The sequence below is a fragment of the Cladophialophora yegresii genome, assembly GCF_000585515.1.
Source record: "Cladophialophora yegresii CBS 114405 chromosome Unknown aczIN-supercont1.6, whole genome shotgun sequence".
NCBI classification, from domain to species: domain Eukaryota; kingdom Fungi; phylum Ascomycota; class Eurotiomycetes; order Chaetothyriales; family Herpotrichiellaceae; genus Cladophialophora; species Cladophialophora yegresii.
The window spans coordinates 1,035,562-1,050,375 of NW_006913050.1; the positions used below are offsets into that span (position 1 = coordinate 1,035,562).

A 14,814-nucleotide genomic window follows, 5' to 3' on the forward strand; every position below is an offset into this window, starting at 1 on the left:
TAGTAACACAGGGTACTATGTGCCGTGCTGTGCAGAGAGATAGGCATCTCCAGGAGCCTGAATCTTGCGCGGGGTCATGTCTTCGGTCGACAAGATCCGCCAATGCATTTGAGCCACGAGCCACGAGCAGAGAGCATATTGACGGGCGCGGATGTCATGGCGGTTACATTAAGGCAGAGGATCCACGGTTCTGGTGCGAGACTCACAGCGTCGAGGAGATGCCCGTTGAAGCTGGAGATTCACCATTGCCGGTCCACGGGGACCAGAAACAAACAAACAGCAACTGCTAGTGATAGGTGACGATGATATCGGCAGCGAACTCGGCACCACGATCCATGCCGCCTGCCAGATTGATTTACGGCATCGTGTCCGTAGCGTCTCCTCCGGAAAGCTGTTTCTATCGGCACGACCGAACCAGCCGATTGGGCGACGGAGTCGTTCGCTCAATATCCGCTGCATGCCATCTCACGCGCATCCCACAGGCCCAGGGAATTAAGAACCACATGTGGAATGGAGCGACACGGGACTGACGACTGAGCTCGTCGCTGGAGGATGTCGTTGTCTGTTTCCCATCTCCGCTCCTGCGGATTGGGCATGTCGGGAGGCAAAGCCGAGAGGTGTTCTCTCACCTATCTACCACGTACAGTCTCAGGTCCTGCGCAACGTCATCAGCGACACGTTACCTGCACGGGAGCCATAGATGAACTGAACTCTTCTAGGGTGACCACCGCCTCAAGTGATTGTTCGTACAATGCTTGGCTAACGTGATTTAGATACAGCAGGCGGAGAGTCGTCTACAGACGATAGGAGCAGACGACATCCGTTCTAGAAGGGGCAAGTAATTCCGCACAGTATTCACAAGCAAGCTTCTATTGAGCACTCGGGCTCACAACCGCGCTCTCACAGCTCTATCCCGCTCGTCGATAACATCCCTGATCTCCCTTGTGGTACCAATCCTCCAGCTCACGTCATCGCCCCAGTCCTTGCTTCCCTTTCCCTCCGGAATCCACTTCCACTGCCACCGAGACTGGACTTGTCTTCCGTCTCCCAACAGCCTCACCACCCATTCGCCAACGATGGGCATCATCTTAAACCCGTGCCCAGAGTCCCCGGACATTACCACTAATGAGTCTCCTGTATTGGGGACGAAATCGACCGTGTAATCCGAATCGGCCGTATCAGCAAACCAGCACATCCTCTGGTCCACGAAAGGACGATCCTCTAACCATGGTAGGGTTTCCCTTAGCAGTTGCCGCAGCTTCTTCTCATCACTCGCGGGGATGTAGTCTCTCGGGGCTGTGACCGATCCCCCCGGAGGTATTGAAATCCGCGTGCTTTTGTCCGTATTCACGTACCCGGCACCTAACGGACACAGCTTCAGGAGCCGGCTCGCCGGATCAGGTTCGAAGAAGAAGCCCAAATCTCGGACATTGAGAACAGGGATGCCCCGAAGATAGTCGCTTTCCCGCTCGGTAAGTTGAACATGAGCTACCGACCAGGACTTTGCAACGACGTAAGCCCCAATATCCGGAATGAGCGTTGCCGCCCAAGCCCCCAGGCAGACGATGGTGCGACGGGCGTAGTGGTGTTGTCCACTTGCGACCTGGAACCCTGTGCATCGCCGCTCCAAGGAGCGTTGGTCATGGTCGCTGTAAAGAAGTTTCACAGCCTTGCCGTCCTCGGGACCTAGGACGAATTTAACGCCTTTGCCGACCAGTTGTTGGTGGATATCAGCCATTGCGTTAGATGAATGCGCATAGCCTGCGAGTCTGTTGTGGTATCCTCGGAAGCCGCTCAATGGGCCGCTGAACTGCCAATATATGTCCTTGAATGCTTGTGGGGTTTCCAGTGGCGTAATCCCAGCGGCAAAGACAGGATGGTCCTTCACTGACAACAGCGCTGTTTGCAGATGCTTTACTGCTTTTGCGGGTGCTTCACTTGACGTGGCGAGCACGTAGCCGACTTGATGGAAATTGCGCCCCCAGAGTGGCGTTTTCCAGCGGTTGATTGCTTTCTGGGATTCAAATCAGTCGTGCCATCAGATCTTGTCTTCCTGAAGACTCACAAGCGCCAAATCGGTGTAGAAGTCATCTTCGTACTCGGCTCGAACAATCTTGTTCAAATCATAAGCCGCGGAATAGCGGGACGGGATCTCTGATGCCCGGTCGAATACAGTGATGTTTTTGTATCCAGCCTCGAGCAGGTGGAATGCTGTTGACAACCCCCAGGCGCCGGCTCCCAGGATGGCGATAGGTTCAGTCTTGTCTGTGGCCATCTTGTCGTGCTGAAACGTATTCTGAACGAACTCTGAAGTGGAACATGTGCATGTGAACAAGCGACGGTTTGTTCTTATAGGTCCAGCAACATTCCAGAAGTCCTAGGGTACTCGACACTGGCAGGGCAATAGGATATTTCCAAGGATGTGATGCGAGCCATGTCACTATGGGTGACTGGTAACGCCGGATCCGGTAATTGGTGTTTGATAGCGCCGCGTGGATACAGTACCCCGAAACATGTGCGCTTTGGCCACTGAAGGTTCGGCAAGCCTTCCGGTGGCCCAGATGAGAGTCGACCAACAGCACTCGCATCGGGCAGACCCCGATTATCGGACAGTTGTTCCAGGTCCTTCAAATGGGAGCGGTTAATTATACTCGGCATGCCATCTGTCTCGGCGCTCAAAAGATACCAGTGCCTAAGCCACCGTGGAGTGGCCATGTATACAGTACACTTGCACTCGAAACACGGGAGTTTTGGACACACGTTGACTTGATGATTTCTGGAGCAATGAAGACAGGACCATTTCTTGAATCAGAGTGCCATCCAGTGTTATTCTACCCTCAAGTACGAATCTCTTCACACCACATCTTTGATCACGGAATAAGCACAACTTAATTACCAGCATGGGGGCTTCCTTTCCGCCAACAAATCTGGGTGGCGCTCTCGCCACAAATGCCGTGGCAGGTACGGCCGGAGGTGTCGTTTCTGTTCTCCTAGGTGAGCATTGTCCCAGCGTGGTAAGGGAAAATCTCCATCTGACAAAGAAACACCTAGGCCAGCCTTTTGGTAAGCCATCAATGCTGAGAAGACAATGACAGATATCGCGGCTGACAGTATTACTCATCAAATTCAGACCTGATCAGAGTGAGACTTCAGACTCAGAATTCGAGCAATGCATTTCGGGTAGTCTCGAATATCTTCCGGAATGAAGGACCATTGGCATTCTACAAGGTGAGTCCCTCGCAAGTATATACACGACGCATATCTAACTACGACCAGGGAGCCTTATTGCCATTCTTGGGGGTTGGAGCAGCGGTAAGCCTGGCAGAAGTTCCAACACTGATTGCATTGTCGCGATACTCACGACGAGACAGGTAGGCATACAGTTTTCCGTGTTTCACAGCGCAAAGCACGCCATTGAACGACTGAAAGACCAATCCACCCAATCTGACGGACGGAACCTTCCCAACCTGGACTTTTACTTGGCTGGTGGAGTTGCCGGCATTGCAAACAGCATTGTATCTGGTCCTGTCGAGCACATCCGGATCCGCCTTCAGATGCAACCCACCGGCACTGGGAGACTGTACTCTGGCCCGTGGGATTGTATGAGAAAAATATCTGCCACGGCTGGTATCAGGGGAATATTCAAAGGCCAGAACATTGCCGTGCTGCGTGAGTTTCAAGCCTACGGCTGCTACTTTGTGACCTTCGAGGCTTGCATGCAGATGTTGGCCAAGGCAAGAGAGAAAAGGCGTGAGGATCTGCCAACCTGGTCAGTCGCATCTTGTGGTGCCTTTGCTGGCATGGCGTTCTGGCTTGGAAGCTATCCGCTCGATGTGATCAAGACAAGGGTACAAAACGACGGATTCGGGCCAGATCGACAGTACAAGAATGCCTGGGCAGCTATAGTGCAGACGTGGAAGCGTGGGAAGCTTCCTGCGTTCTTCCGCGGGCTGGGTCCTACCTTGCTAAGGACCGTGTTATCATCCTCAGGGACATTTGCCATGTAAGTCGATCATCCTGCGGTTTGATGTGATAGTCATTGTGGAAGCAGGGTCGAAAATGTCCGGCGATTTCTGGGCTGAGATCACCATATGGCAGCGATACGCATCCTGCTCGTATCTCAGTTACCGATCCGATACGACTCCGTGCCGAATGCTCGGCATCCCATCCGTCGCTTATCCCACGCCCTTCAGTTGACCTGACATACACTTCTTCTGCGCTTCCCTACTGATAAACTTCCATTCTCCACGGGGAGCCTCCTTAAGGTCGAGAACCGCTTTTGGCTGCTTGAATATACGATACCCTACGAGCCTGAACGCCGTACCTCAGATTTGCATAATGGTTGAAGTCAAAAAGTACCATCTGCCACCCACTGCTCTCATTCCCAATTCACCACGTCCTCTGCTCCACTACTCAGGGATTCTCTCCACATCAGAAAGGATCACCACTGAAGCATACGACTCGTTTACCAACAACGGATGGCAAGTCCAATGGATCTTCCGCTACGGCCAAACCCAAGCATCACACTACCACTCGGCAAGTCACGAGTGCATGGCCGTGCTCTCCGGCACCGCAACGATCCGATTCGGCGTGGCTGACACGGTCTCTGACCTGGAAGAAAGCACCCTTGGCTCAGGCCAAGAGGGTGGCGGCGTCGAAGTCGAGGCCCGGGCAGGCGACGTCTTCATCATCCCAGCGGGCGTGGCGCATAAAACGTATGACCCCCAGCCATCTGCAGGATTCAAGCTCCTCACGCCAGGTGATGGGCATGATATCCCATCGACGGACGTAAGAGCGGCTTTGGAGAATCTCGAGCTTTCCGGCTTTACGATGCTAGGGGCGTATCCCGTCGGCGGACAGTGGGATTTTGCGACCGGCAGAGAGAACGCGGGTAACTACGCACAGGTCTGGGAGGTGCCGAGACCGACGAATGATCCCGTGTTGGGCAAGGACAAGGAGGGTCTAGTTGGACAATGGGAATGAGGCAGCGTCAGCCTTATGGAGTGATGCAAAACCGAGTAGCACTGAGCTGTGATCGATAGTTCAGCGCATATCAGAGCTTGTATGAACACACGAATAGTGTATCATTCTCTTCATTCTCAGGATCCTTGTCCCTCTCAAAGAGGCAGCTGTACTCTGTGCGTTGAGATGACTAGCGTTGATCGCCGGAAAAGCATATCGGAGCCATATCCGGTCTTTGTCCGGAGGTGGACATCCAACCGGCGAGCACTTCCGTCAATGTAACCATATCTCTGTTTCCGAACTCACTCGAGAACACGCCTTCCAACGAGACCGATAAAGCAACTGCAATACCAGGACTACGCGTTCAAAGCCGTTCGACGCACCGAGTCATCCGCAGAGAGTCCCCCCAGCAGACAATCGCCATGACTACCAGTGATACCCCGTCGGAGCCCAGAACTCTCCGCATCGCTATCCTCGGCTGTGGTACGTTACATTCCCCGTCTTCTAACATCCCAACTCCTAACAAACTGCACCACTAGGCTTCATAGGCACGGCTGTCCTATCCGGCATTCTCAAGGCCAGCGACACCTCCAACAACACCAGCACCAACAATCTCAAATTCTCACTCAGCGCGCCGTCGCAAACTTCTGTCGACAGACTTCACCACCAATTCACCTCCCAGAGATACAGAGACCACATCGACGTCATCACAGCCGACAATGCGACCGCCGCTCGTGACGCCGACGTCGTGATCTTCGCGTTCCAGCCCCATCAATTAGCACAAGTATTTAGCGACACTATGCTAGTCGAGATTCTACGCCCGAAACTAGTAATCTCCCTCCTGGCCGGGGTGTCGTGTCGAGAAATCCTCGACAAATTGTCCCCCGAGAAGGTGAAGGACGAGTCGAAAGCGAAGTCCACCGCCCCACTGCCGCGCGTCACCCGCGCAATACCCAGCATTGGCGCGCAGATCAACGAATCCGCGACCCTCCTGGCAGGGGACACGGACCTCAGCGCCGCGGACCATGACCTGGTGACATGGCTGTTCGGGCTGGTGGGCGCCACGCACGAGGTGCCCGAGCGGCTCATCAATGCGGTCACGGCAATCAGCGCGGCGACGCACGCCCTTGCGGTGGTGGCGGTCGACGCGATTGTGGATGGCGGGGTCGTCTCCGGTGTGTCCCGGCCGGTGGCCATGGCTGTGGCGACGCAGTGTTTGCGGAGCGCGTCGACGGTGTTGAAGGGTGGGGAGAGCGGTATGACGCTTGAGGGGTTGAAGGAGGCGATGTCTATTCCTAGGGGAATTACCATCAATGCCTTGTTGGAGCTGGAGAGGGGGAGCGTCAGGTCTGGGATTTCGGACGCGGTCAGGTATGCTGTTGGGTATGCCGAGGGGATGTAGGATGGACACTAGACAATAGACACGAGAGCCGGGTACTAATATGGATAGATGCAGGAGATGCAATCTCAGTATTCGCGGCAGGAGTTGGCCGGCTGGCTAGACAGGAGGTTATCTGAACTTGAGTTCTGAAGTGTTCAAGCCGATCTGAAATGATGTGCTCTAATACTTCGACGGGGTATGTTCTACTCTATCTTTCCACTCCTCGACATACACTCCAATTCTCTGCTGCTTACTCACAACCGACTACTCATGCTCATGCTCATGCTCACGCTCGCACTCTCGCGCTCACTCGTACTTTCCCAACTCACCGCTGCGTCCGCCAACAGACTCTCCTCTCTTTCCATCACAGCCATCACATGCCTCACCTTTGCCTTGATCTCCTCCGACACCTCCCGTCACGGCCGTCGCAGCCTAAGCAACTCCACCGCCTCAACAGGATCATTACCCGCCCTCGGCGCACTGAACACCGCAGCAGCATATTTCAAGCACGCCACAACCCCCAACCTTGCTCGCGCCCTCCGCGACAGCCAAGAGTCTCTGCAATCTCAGAGCCTCCTCCCTCCTTCCGCACACCCACAGATCATAGATCCGACTCACACTCCTCGGAAACACGTTCCCAAAAGCCGCCCCACACGCCCAGCACTCCCCGCGACGAGCCCAGCCAAGAGGAGAATCCGACTGTCCACCAAATACGGCAAACCTGTTGAACTGGGGGGTGAGGCTTCATTGGCCAAACGGGTATGCCTCTCGTGCGGCGGCTGGCAGAGCCTCTCAAAGCAAACCACACACCCTATCTTGAAGGAACGGCGCCAAGGGTCTGTAGTTGATTGTCTGTATTGCAAGCGTTGCTTGGTTGTCTAGGTGCTATCCGTAAAGTAACCAAGGACAAAAGGAAAAGGAAAGAAGCGCAGCCTTGCGCTAAAGTACCAGCCAATCAGAACGCTCGGTTGCAGGGCTGGACACTGTCCAGAGAAGTGGCAGCCTTGCCAACCCCTGACCTCTCTCAACCCCATTACACTGTCAGGCGCAAACTCCGCACTGAGCCGCGCGATCTTCGCGACGGAGCCGCACGTCAACTTGGCGCCTACGACGTTGCTACTGTCCCGCGTGATCGCGGCGATCATGTCGGAGTCCAGATCCAGCCCGCCCGTCACGCCGGGGAAATTGTAGATGATAACTGGCAAGAGCGAGTGGGAGGCCACATCGTGGTAAAAGCTTCTCACTACCGCCGAGGTCGTCTGTTTGGCCGATCTACGCTGCCGGGAGTACGAGGGCATAACTTGCCCCCAGCGGCGTGGGCGTCGTGGATGTATTCAAGCGTTTGGGCTGTCGAGTGGCCGCTCACGCTTGCGATCAGGGGACAATCCTTGCGAACGGACACGCCGGCCGTCTCGAGTTAGCACGGGCGTTCTTTGCGTGTCAGGAGCATCGTTTCGGCGTTTTGTGCCGAGGATGACGAGGCCCGTGATGCCCGTGCGTGAGAAGAGGTAGGTGAAGTATTTGGCTTAGGCGGCGAGGTCGAGGCTGTCTGTGTCGGGGATCGAAAAAGGTTACCGCCGGGAAGTAGGTTCCTGGTTTGGGAGCCATAAAAGGGTGAGACTGGTTGGTGCTGGTGGCGGTGGTGGTGGCCATCACGGAGGTGCTGGCTGGCAAGGGAGGAGCTTGGTCACCAGGTCGAATGCAGGAGGTACAGAGAATGGGTTCTTGCTGTCTCCATCTCCACGGTACTTGTGTCTACGGTCTCTCTTTTATGCGCTTCATGTGTGAGAATGTGTGACCCGTGCTGTGTTGTCGTTCAGTTGCACGAACGTGTCTCTACGGACGGGATGGGTAGAGCGCAGGTCGGATGCGCTTCCGACGAGTGATCCATGGCTGGGCAGCGGCGCACATGGGCAAAGCGTATCCACCGCCAGGTCGGGTCCGGGGGATCCAAGGGCAACTGTCTTGTGGTCCGAGATTTAACCACGAAGGAGGGTCTGGACGCTGGACGCCAGACTCGGAAGGAAGGCCACTCGCTGGGTAGAGCGCTACAACGGAGATGCCTCGAGTGCAGTCACATGGAATGGAACGGAATGCTGGGAGGCTGAAATTTCCCGGGTTTTGGCAAATGACCGGAGGGTCATCTACATAGAGACTTGAGTTCCAGTACCTCGAATGCGCAGAAAATCCAGCAGCTGGATCTTCTTTACATCAAATCCTCATCAGATGCACCACTGAAAAGAACGGTATCGTCAATTGCTTTTGAATACCGTAATCACAGCTCGGTATCTACAGAAAGCCAGTCCAAGGCACTGAGGTCCATGGATTCCGCAAAATTCACAAGCTGCTCCGCAGACAGCCCGTCCTGCCACTGCAGCTCGTCCATCGCGAACCCATCGCTCATGGCCTCTGAAGAAGGCATATAAGGAGGTGGCGGGATTGTCGAAAAATGCGATTGAGCGCCCGTCGAGGACCGCAACTCTTGCTCATCATGGGCCAAAGACCCACGCGGACCCGAATACCGACGGACTCTCCCTGCTGCCGCATGATCCTCTCCCGTCGGGGACACCCTGTTGAGAATGCCCTCCAACTGTTCAAGCTCCGATTTGGTCATCTGCGCAACCATATTGCCTCGGTAGATCATCTCCTGGAAAACCGAGTACGAGCGCTGCAGCCAGGGTGCAGGGTCCCTGACGAGTGAGGAGTTGACTTTGGAGGCCATCAAGAGGGCGATGCCCGACGTGAATGCTGCGTCGAGGTCGAAGGGGAGGAAGCTCACTATGTAGGGGCCACACGTTAGTCGAAGATGCCACAGTACCGACGCGCAGTCAGCAAGCACATACCGAGGAGACCATGTTCTTGCAAGGCCGAGAGGATTGTCAGCATCTGTTGCGCCGATTCGACGCACATTTGCAGCAACATGCGGACGCTGCCTGATTTGAGCATGGCGATCAGATTCGCGTTCGACTGCTCTAGTCGCGACCGGAGGAAGGAGAAGAGTAGAGGTCGTGTGGTGAGTACGATGCACTGTCGATTTGTTAGGACTTCCATGTCTGGCTGTGGTTTCGTAGAGCTCACCTGATGATACAATAGATGTAAATAGGCGGAGAGCCGTGAAATGGTGGTTCGGGAGCCGCTTTCGAGAATTCCGAAATAAGTGTTCAGTTGATCCGTCACCCTCGCTACGCTTTTTAGTGATTCCTTTGTGACGGTCACGTATCGCTTGTCCAGTCGTCCTTCGGGTCCGTAGACAGCTGCGAGAAATTAGGTCTCGCTGCCCGGGGCAGATTGAGAGACTTAGACTTACTGTTGAGGATCTGGGCCAATATTCTGGACAGCTGTATTTGGATGTTCATGGCGGTACACCTTTCCACTTGACCCGTGAATGTGGGCAGTTCGGCGCTTATCAGCTCGTCCGCAATACCCATGGGTACTCCCATTAGGGACGACATTTGGCGATCGAGAACGTAGACAGTCCACCACACATTGCGGGAACGTTGTGCCAGGACTTGGTCGACCTGTTGACTGCGCATTTCGGTATGCATGCCGTGCTCCAAAGCTATGCGGAGAGCTTGGCCGATCTGGATGTGTTAAGTTGATACGAAGTCAAGCGCAAAAGGAGACCTTACCATGCGGTAGGCCGCGGCGCGGAAATCGAGGCAATGTAGATACAGAGCGGCGCAGCATAGGACCTGTATTGCCTCGATAGGATCGGCACTGTAAAAGGCAAATTCTGGCATGAGGGTCATGGCGTGGACAAAGAACTCGGCACCAGGTGGCTTGCGGCCTTTGCTGCTCTGGGCCACGAATGCCTTGCCGAAGGCGAGGATGAGGAGATAGTGAATGTACCAAAGTCCGGGCTTTCGGTGTGCTTGCGCCGGGTTGTCCTGGAACGCAGATAGCTGTTGCATGAACTTTTCTTCCTCGAAGAGATGGTAGAGCTGGCCACAGTGGAACTTGACGGCACTGATGAGGTATGTGGCAAAATCCGCAGACGGGAGAGCGGGAGGTTCAGGTTGCTGCGCAGGCGGAAACGTCCTCGATCCATCCCAACCCAAGTCGTATGACTCTCCTTGGAACAACAGGTTTTCGGGAGGCAGAGGTGCACGCATCACTTTCTCATGAGCCATCGCGAGCACTCTTCGTCCAAAGGACCAGTTGGACGATGTTCCTAGGTAGACTGGACGGGATGTGTCAGCAGTTGCACGCCGAGGACGGCCGCATGAACATACTGGGTCTGCCGCTGGCGTCCGCAAAGTAGCTGGTGAAGCCATGTGCCAGCGGATTCATGAGTGCCGGGCCCGGGGAGCTTCGGAGAGAATTGGAAGCTCGTTGTCTTGGTGACGACTCTCGGTGCAAAATCTCTGGTTGAGGAGGGACGGCTTCTTGTGGGTCAGCTGCACTGTCTTTGTCTTCTTCGTCATCGCCGTCTACGTCAATGTGAATGTCGTTGTCGTGTCCATCTATGAATGGTCATTCTAGGTAGAGAAAATGATCACCAGAACCTACCAGTTTCTAGATCAGAGCTCTGGTTGAGATGGCCACTGGTGAGACCCTGAGGAGCTATGGATTTTTCGGCGTGTCGCTCGAATGATGCCACTCTTCTCTCGAGGCCGCGAATGTAGCTGGTGGCTGTCAGTCTGAGAAGCGGACAGATACAGGTCGGGGTACCCTCTTGTCACAAGAATCTTTTGCGCGTCGTCATCGAAGTGACATGTCAGCTTCCTCTTGGTACACGGGTCGCAAGGACGGGATCCTGTGCATCTGATCTTCTGTCGACGGCACCGACGACAGCTTTGACCGAGTCGGCATCTCAGCAATGTTCGGGGCTATTCAGGTGGGACCAGCACTCACGCTTTCGAGGCACGTTTTCTGGAATTGCTATGACTGTCGGCAGCCTTGGGCTCCATGGCGTCGCATGAGACAGCATTCCGAGTTCTCGGAGTCTCTGCCACATCTTGACGGGGGTGTGATGGTTAGCAGTGTCTGATAAGAAGCCGAGAGCCCAGATTCTCGGCCCGGTCAAGCGGGGTCGAAACCGGGGCAAGGAACCCCACTTAGGTCAGCCTGTGTCGACACTATACGCTGGCAGGACCAAGTGACGATAGCAATGCAGAGGCTATCTCCAGGGGTCATGTTCTGCTCTCTGCAGTGCCTCTGTTCCTCTTCATCTCCCGGTTCTTCCAGGCGTCCATCGTCGATCGAGCCTCTGAGAGGCAGATACCACTACAATTGACCTTGATGGAGATCGGACGCCTATCTGCGTCTCTGTACTCGTATACACAGATGAGGAACAGATAGGTGCTCGACGCCTGTTGACCAAGCCACAACCGCCGGAAACGTAGCCGGTTCCCTATCAGGATGTCCTCGCTTGTTGCCACGCCTCATCAGGCAAGGCCATCACCGAGCCTCGAACACGATCTGATGCATCCTCAGCGACAGGGCTATAGCCCTCGCTCCGATAGATCGTCTATCTTGGTCTGATCTGGAATCCTCAGCCGTTGCAAGTCGACATCAGCCTGAGCAGTATAAAGGATGCAGTTGACACCCTCAATTCTCCACAATTCTCCCAAGCTCAGGGCGTGTATCAGCAAGTCTCGCCTCTGCAACGCCCAATAGGCCGTTTCTCGATACGTACCACTTGTTTGGTTCCCAGGACTCATCGTTGTCACCATGGACAACACCACGATGCTCGAGAACAAACACTTCGACGAGAAGATGATGTCCGAAGAGGGTGGTGGCCTACAGCTGGTGCTGAGTATCCGCGACGCAACCGTGACCGAGACCGATGAGAATCGAAACGGACAGTTCCATCGTTCCTTCACGCCTCGTCAGGTCCACGTATGTGCATATCCCCTTTGCGCAGACTGTCACTGTATACTGATCCTCTTGGTGTGCAGATCATCTCCCTTGGCTCCAACATCGGTAGCGGTCTCTTCATCGCCACGGGCAAGGCTCTGGCGACGGGTGGTCCTGGCAACATGGTCGTCGCATACCTGATGGTTTGCAGCTGCGTGTGGGCTGTTCTACAATCCTTGTCGGAGATGACCATAGCATTCCCGGTGTCTGGCAACTATATCGACTATGCGGATCGATGGGTTGACCCTGCCCTTGCCTTCGGAGCGGGCTTCGCGGAGTGGCTGGGTTGGACCGCCATTGTTGCCGCAGAAGCTGGCTTTTTCAACGTCTTGGTTCAATACTGGGCCGAGGGTTCGTTTCCACAGGCGGCGACGAGTAAGAACTGCTCCTACACCTGCGCCTACCACGCTAACCTTCTCTCAGTCACCATCTTCCTCCTCGTCTGCATGGTCATCTTCCTTCTGCCGAATACTGTCTTCGCCTGGTTCGAATATGTGACATCACTTATCAAGATCTTTCTCTTCCTTCTCGTCATCACATTGTCTCTGGTGCTCACACTCGGTGCTGGTCCCAAAGGCTATGTCCACCACGGAGAGACGTGGACTGAACACCCTGCGTTTTTGAATGGCTTTTCGGTAAGTGGAAAAGATCAAACTCGTGCTTTGATCTGTGCTGACCTTGCAGGGCTTTGCCAATGCTGCCTTGCTCGCGACATGGGCGGTGGGTGATCAGGTTTTCATCGGCATCATCGGTGGCGAGGCCAAGAATCCACGATATTCAATGGCTCATGCGACGAAACTGGTGCCGTTCCGAGTCAACTTCATCTATATGGTCAGCATTATTTTCATCACGATCCTGGTGCCATCCAACGACGATCGACTTTTGGGCGGATCTGGCGTCGCAGCCTCACCGTTCGTGATTGCGATCCAAGATTCCGGCATCCCGGGAATCGCTTCCCTTCTCAATGCCGGCATGATGTGCGGTGTTCTTGCTATTGCTGCCGAAAGCGTCTATCTCTCTTCGCGAATCCTCCGAACCATGGCACACCAGAGACTGGTCCCTGAGCGTCTGGCTCGAGTGGACGCCAAGGGTCGACCCAGGTTAGCTCTGCTGATCACCTGCATCACCGCCACATTCTTGGGCTATATCCAATTGAGCTGTGAGTGAACTCTTAGCAAATGCTACGCGTACCGGATACTGATTGCATGGCTCGCAGCTGGCGGCCTGACCGCGTTGAACTGGCTGGTGTCGTTAACCAGTGCATCGTTCTTTTCCAACTGGATCATCATTTCCTTCACCAATTGGCGGTTCCACTGTGCGCTCAAGGCGCAGAACGACCCTCTCTTCACCGAGGTATACGCGTGGAAGTCGTCTCTGTGGCCTCTGGCACCGGCCTGGCTCATGCTGATCTCGCTCTTCCTGCTTGTGTGCTGCCTTGCCGCTGGAATCAATCCAATTGTAGGTGAAAATCCCCCTTCTCGCAGTCTCCTGCTTAGCCAGGAGCTGCCTGAGAGATTCGTGTGCAGGCGGTCAAGCAATGCTAACCGATCATTTTCCACACAGGGTGATGCCGGATTTACCGCGGAAAACTTTTTCCAGTACATGATCGGTGTCCTGGTGATCGTGGGATTCACCATCGCATACAAGCTTATCCTGCGGACGACGTGGCGCAATCCCAAGTTTGCCGACCTCAAGACCGGCCGGAGACCTTTGAGCGTTGAAGACATCAACCAGCTCGATGCCTACTACAGAATGAGCACATGGAGGAGATTCTTGACCTATGTACAGTTATGGTAACTGGGCCGTGCCTTGTAGTTGTATGGGAAGGATCGGGCGAAGGCTGGATGATCTGGAGTGACAATCGCTTCGAGATGTTGTGGGCGGTAGCGTCATGAAGGATACACCTTTTCGACTTCTCCAGGCTTTACCCTCAAATTCCCATGAATTAAGGTCATTCGGTTGGCCGATACAGGATTTCCGGCCAGCAAATCCAGGATCCGTAGATCTAAGAAGACCTCTACCAGTATCTCTGCAGTGAGCGGGACGGTAAGAAAGCAGCAGTACTCAGAGTAGTCACACCACATCTTGCCTGGGAGTAACGACTTCAATGGAGTCCTTGGCAACGGCGAAAGTGAAATACTAAGTAATTATACACGTAATGCTGACTAAGTGATTACTACCTTCGCCGGTTCGTGGACCTCGTAAGGGAAGCTTCTCAAAACGATACCGATTGCACTTCGCGTAGTATTTCATCTCCAGTCTTCCGCCAGGCGCGAAACGCAGAGGTTGGAAACGGGAGGGACAATTGACTTGGACTGGACTGTAAAACGCACAAGATGGCCTTGCATTGATGACCGTGCGGTTGCCCTTCGTACCTAGGGTAATGCGAGAGGCAGAAACCAAATTCATGGGTCGCATAGCCTGGCAGGCGTCGCCTAAGATGAACGTCTTCGGGAGGAGAAAATAGTGAATGTGCCTAAGCAATGGGGACTGACGGCCGCAAACGGGTCTCAATCGCGGAACAATTCACGGAACAATTCACGGAACAATTCACGGAACAATTCACGGAACAATTCACGGAACAATTCACGGAACAATTCACGGAACAATTC

The 14,814-nt window shown here is 54.5% G+C and overlaps 7 protein-coding genes across 7 annotated transcripts; 4 read left to right on the forward strand and 3 right to left on the reverse strand.

Moving 5' to 3' along the window:
• Positions 1-886: 886 nt before the first annotated feature.
• On the reverse strand, positions 887-2,275 carry A1O7_08383 (uncharacterized protein; the record flags this gene model as incomplete). The annotated part of the gene is made up of 2 exons (XM_007762376.1): positions 887-2,014; positions 2,066-2,275. The coding sequence occupies 2 exons, from the start codon at positions 2,273-2,275 to the stop codon at positions 887-889; spliced, it is 1,338 nt and encodes a 445-aa protein (XP_007760566.1).
• A 625-nt stretch (positions 2,276-2,900) lies between these two features.
• A1O7_08384 (uncharacterized protein) lies at positions 2,901-4,007 on the forward strand (the record flags this gene model as incomplete). The annotated part of the gene is made up of 5 exons (XM_007762377.1): positions 2,901-2,994; positions 3,052-3,063; positions 3,131-3,228; positions 3,277-3,312; positions 3,372-4,007. The coding sequence occupies 5 exons, from the start codon at positions 2,901-2,903 to the stop codon at positions 4,005-4,007; spliced, it is 876 nt and encodes a 291-aa protein (XP_007760567.1).
• Positions 4,008-4,338: 331 nt separating this feature from the next.
• On the forward strand, positions 4,339-4,983 carry A1O7_08385 (uncharacterized protein; the record flags this gene model as incomplete). The annotated part of the gene is made up of 1 exon (XM_007762378.1): positions 4,339-4,983. The coding sequence occupies one exon, from the start codon at positions 4,339-4,341 to the stop codon at positions 4,981-4,983; it is 645 nt and encodes a 214-aa protein (XP_007760568.1).
• Positions 4,984-5,384: 401 nt separating this feature from the next.
• On the forward strand, positions 5,385-6,364 carry A1O7_08386 (uncharacterized protein; the record flags this gene model as incomplete). The annotated part of the gene is made up of 2 exons (XM_007762379.1): positions 5,385-5,445; positions 5,502-6,364. 2 exons carry the CDS (start codon positions 5,385-5,387, stop codon positions 6,362-6,364), a joined length of 924 nt encoding a protein of 307 aa, XP_007760569.1.
• A 395-nt stretch (positions 6,365-6,759) lies between these two features.
• On the reverse strand, positions 6,760-7,990 carry A1O7_08387 (uncharacterized protein). The gene is made up of 2 exons (XM_007762380.1): positions 7,397-7,990; positions 6,760-7,085 (listed from the first exon to the last, which is right to left on the reverse strand). The coding sequence occupies exons 1-2, from the start codon at positions 7,639-7,641 to the stop codon at positions 6,806-6,808; spliced, it is 525 nt and encodes a 174-aa protein (XP_007760570.1). The 5' UTR covers positions 7,642-7,990; the 3' UTR covers positions 6,760-6,805.
• A 628-nt stretch (positions 7,991-8,618) lies between these two features.
• Positions 8,619-10,473, reverse strand: A1O7_08388 (uncharacterized protein; the record flags this gene model as incomplete). The annotated part of the gene is made up of 5 exons (XM_007762381.1): positions 8,619-9,121; positions 9,187-9,370; positions 9,422-9,597; positions 9,651-9,924; positions 9,973-10,473. The coding sequence occupies 5 exons, from the start codon at positions 10,471-10,473 to the stop codon at positions 8,619-8,621; spliced, it is 1,638 nt and encodes a 545-aa protein (XP_007760571.1).
• A 1,543-nt stretch (positions 10,474-12,016) lies between these two features.
• On the forward strand, positions 12,017-13,999 carry A1O7_08389 (uncharacterized protein; the record flags this gene model as incomplete). The annotated part of the gene is made up of 6 exons (XM_007762382.1): positions 12,017-12,184; positions 12,244-12,577; positions 12,626-12,837; positions 12,887-13,361; positions 13,419-13,660; positions 13,766-13,999. The coding sequence occupies 6 exons, from the start codon at positions 12,017-12,019 to the stop codon at positions 13,997-13,999; spliced, it is 1,665 nt and encodes a 554-aa protein (XP_007760572.1).
• Positions 14,000-14,814: the final 815 nt, after the last annotated feature.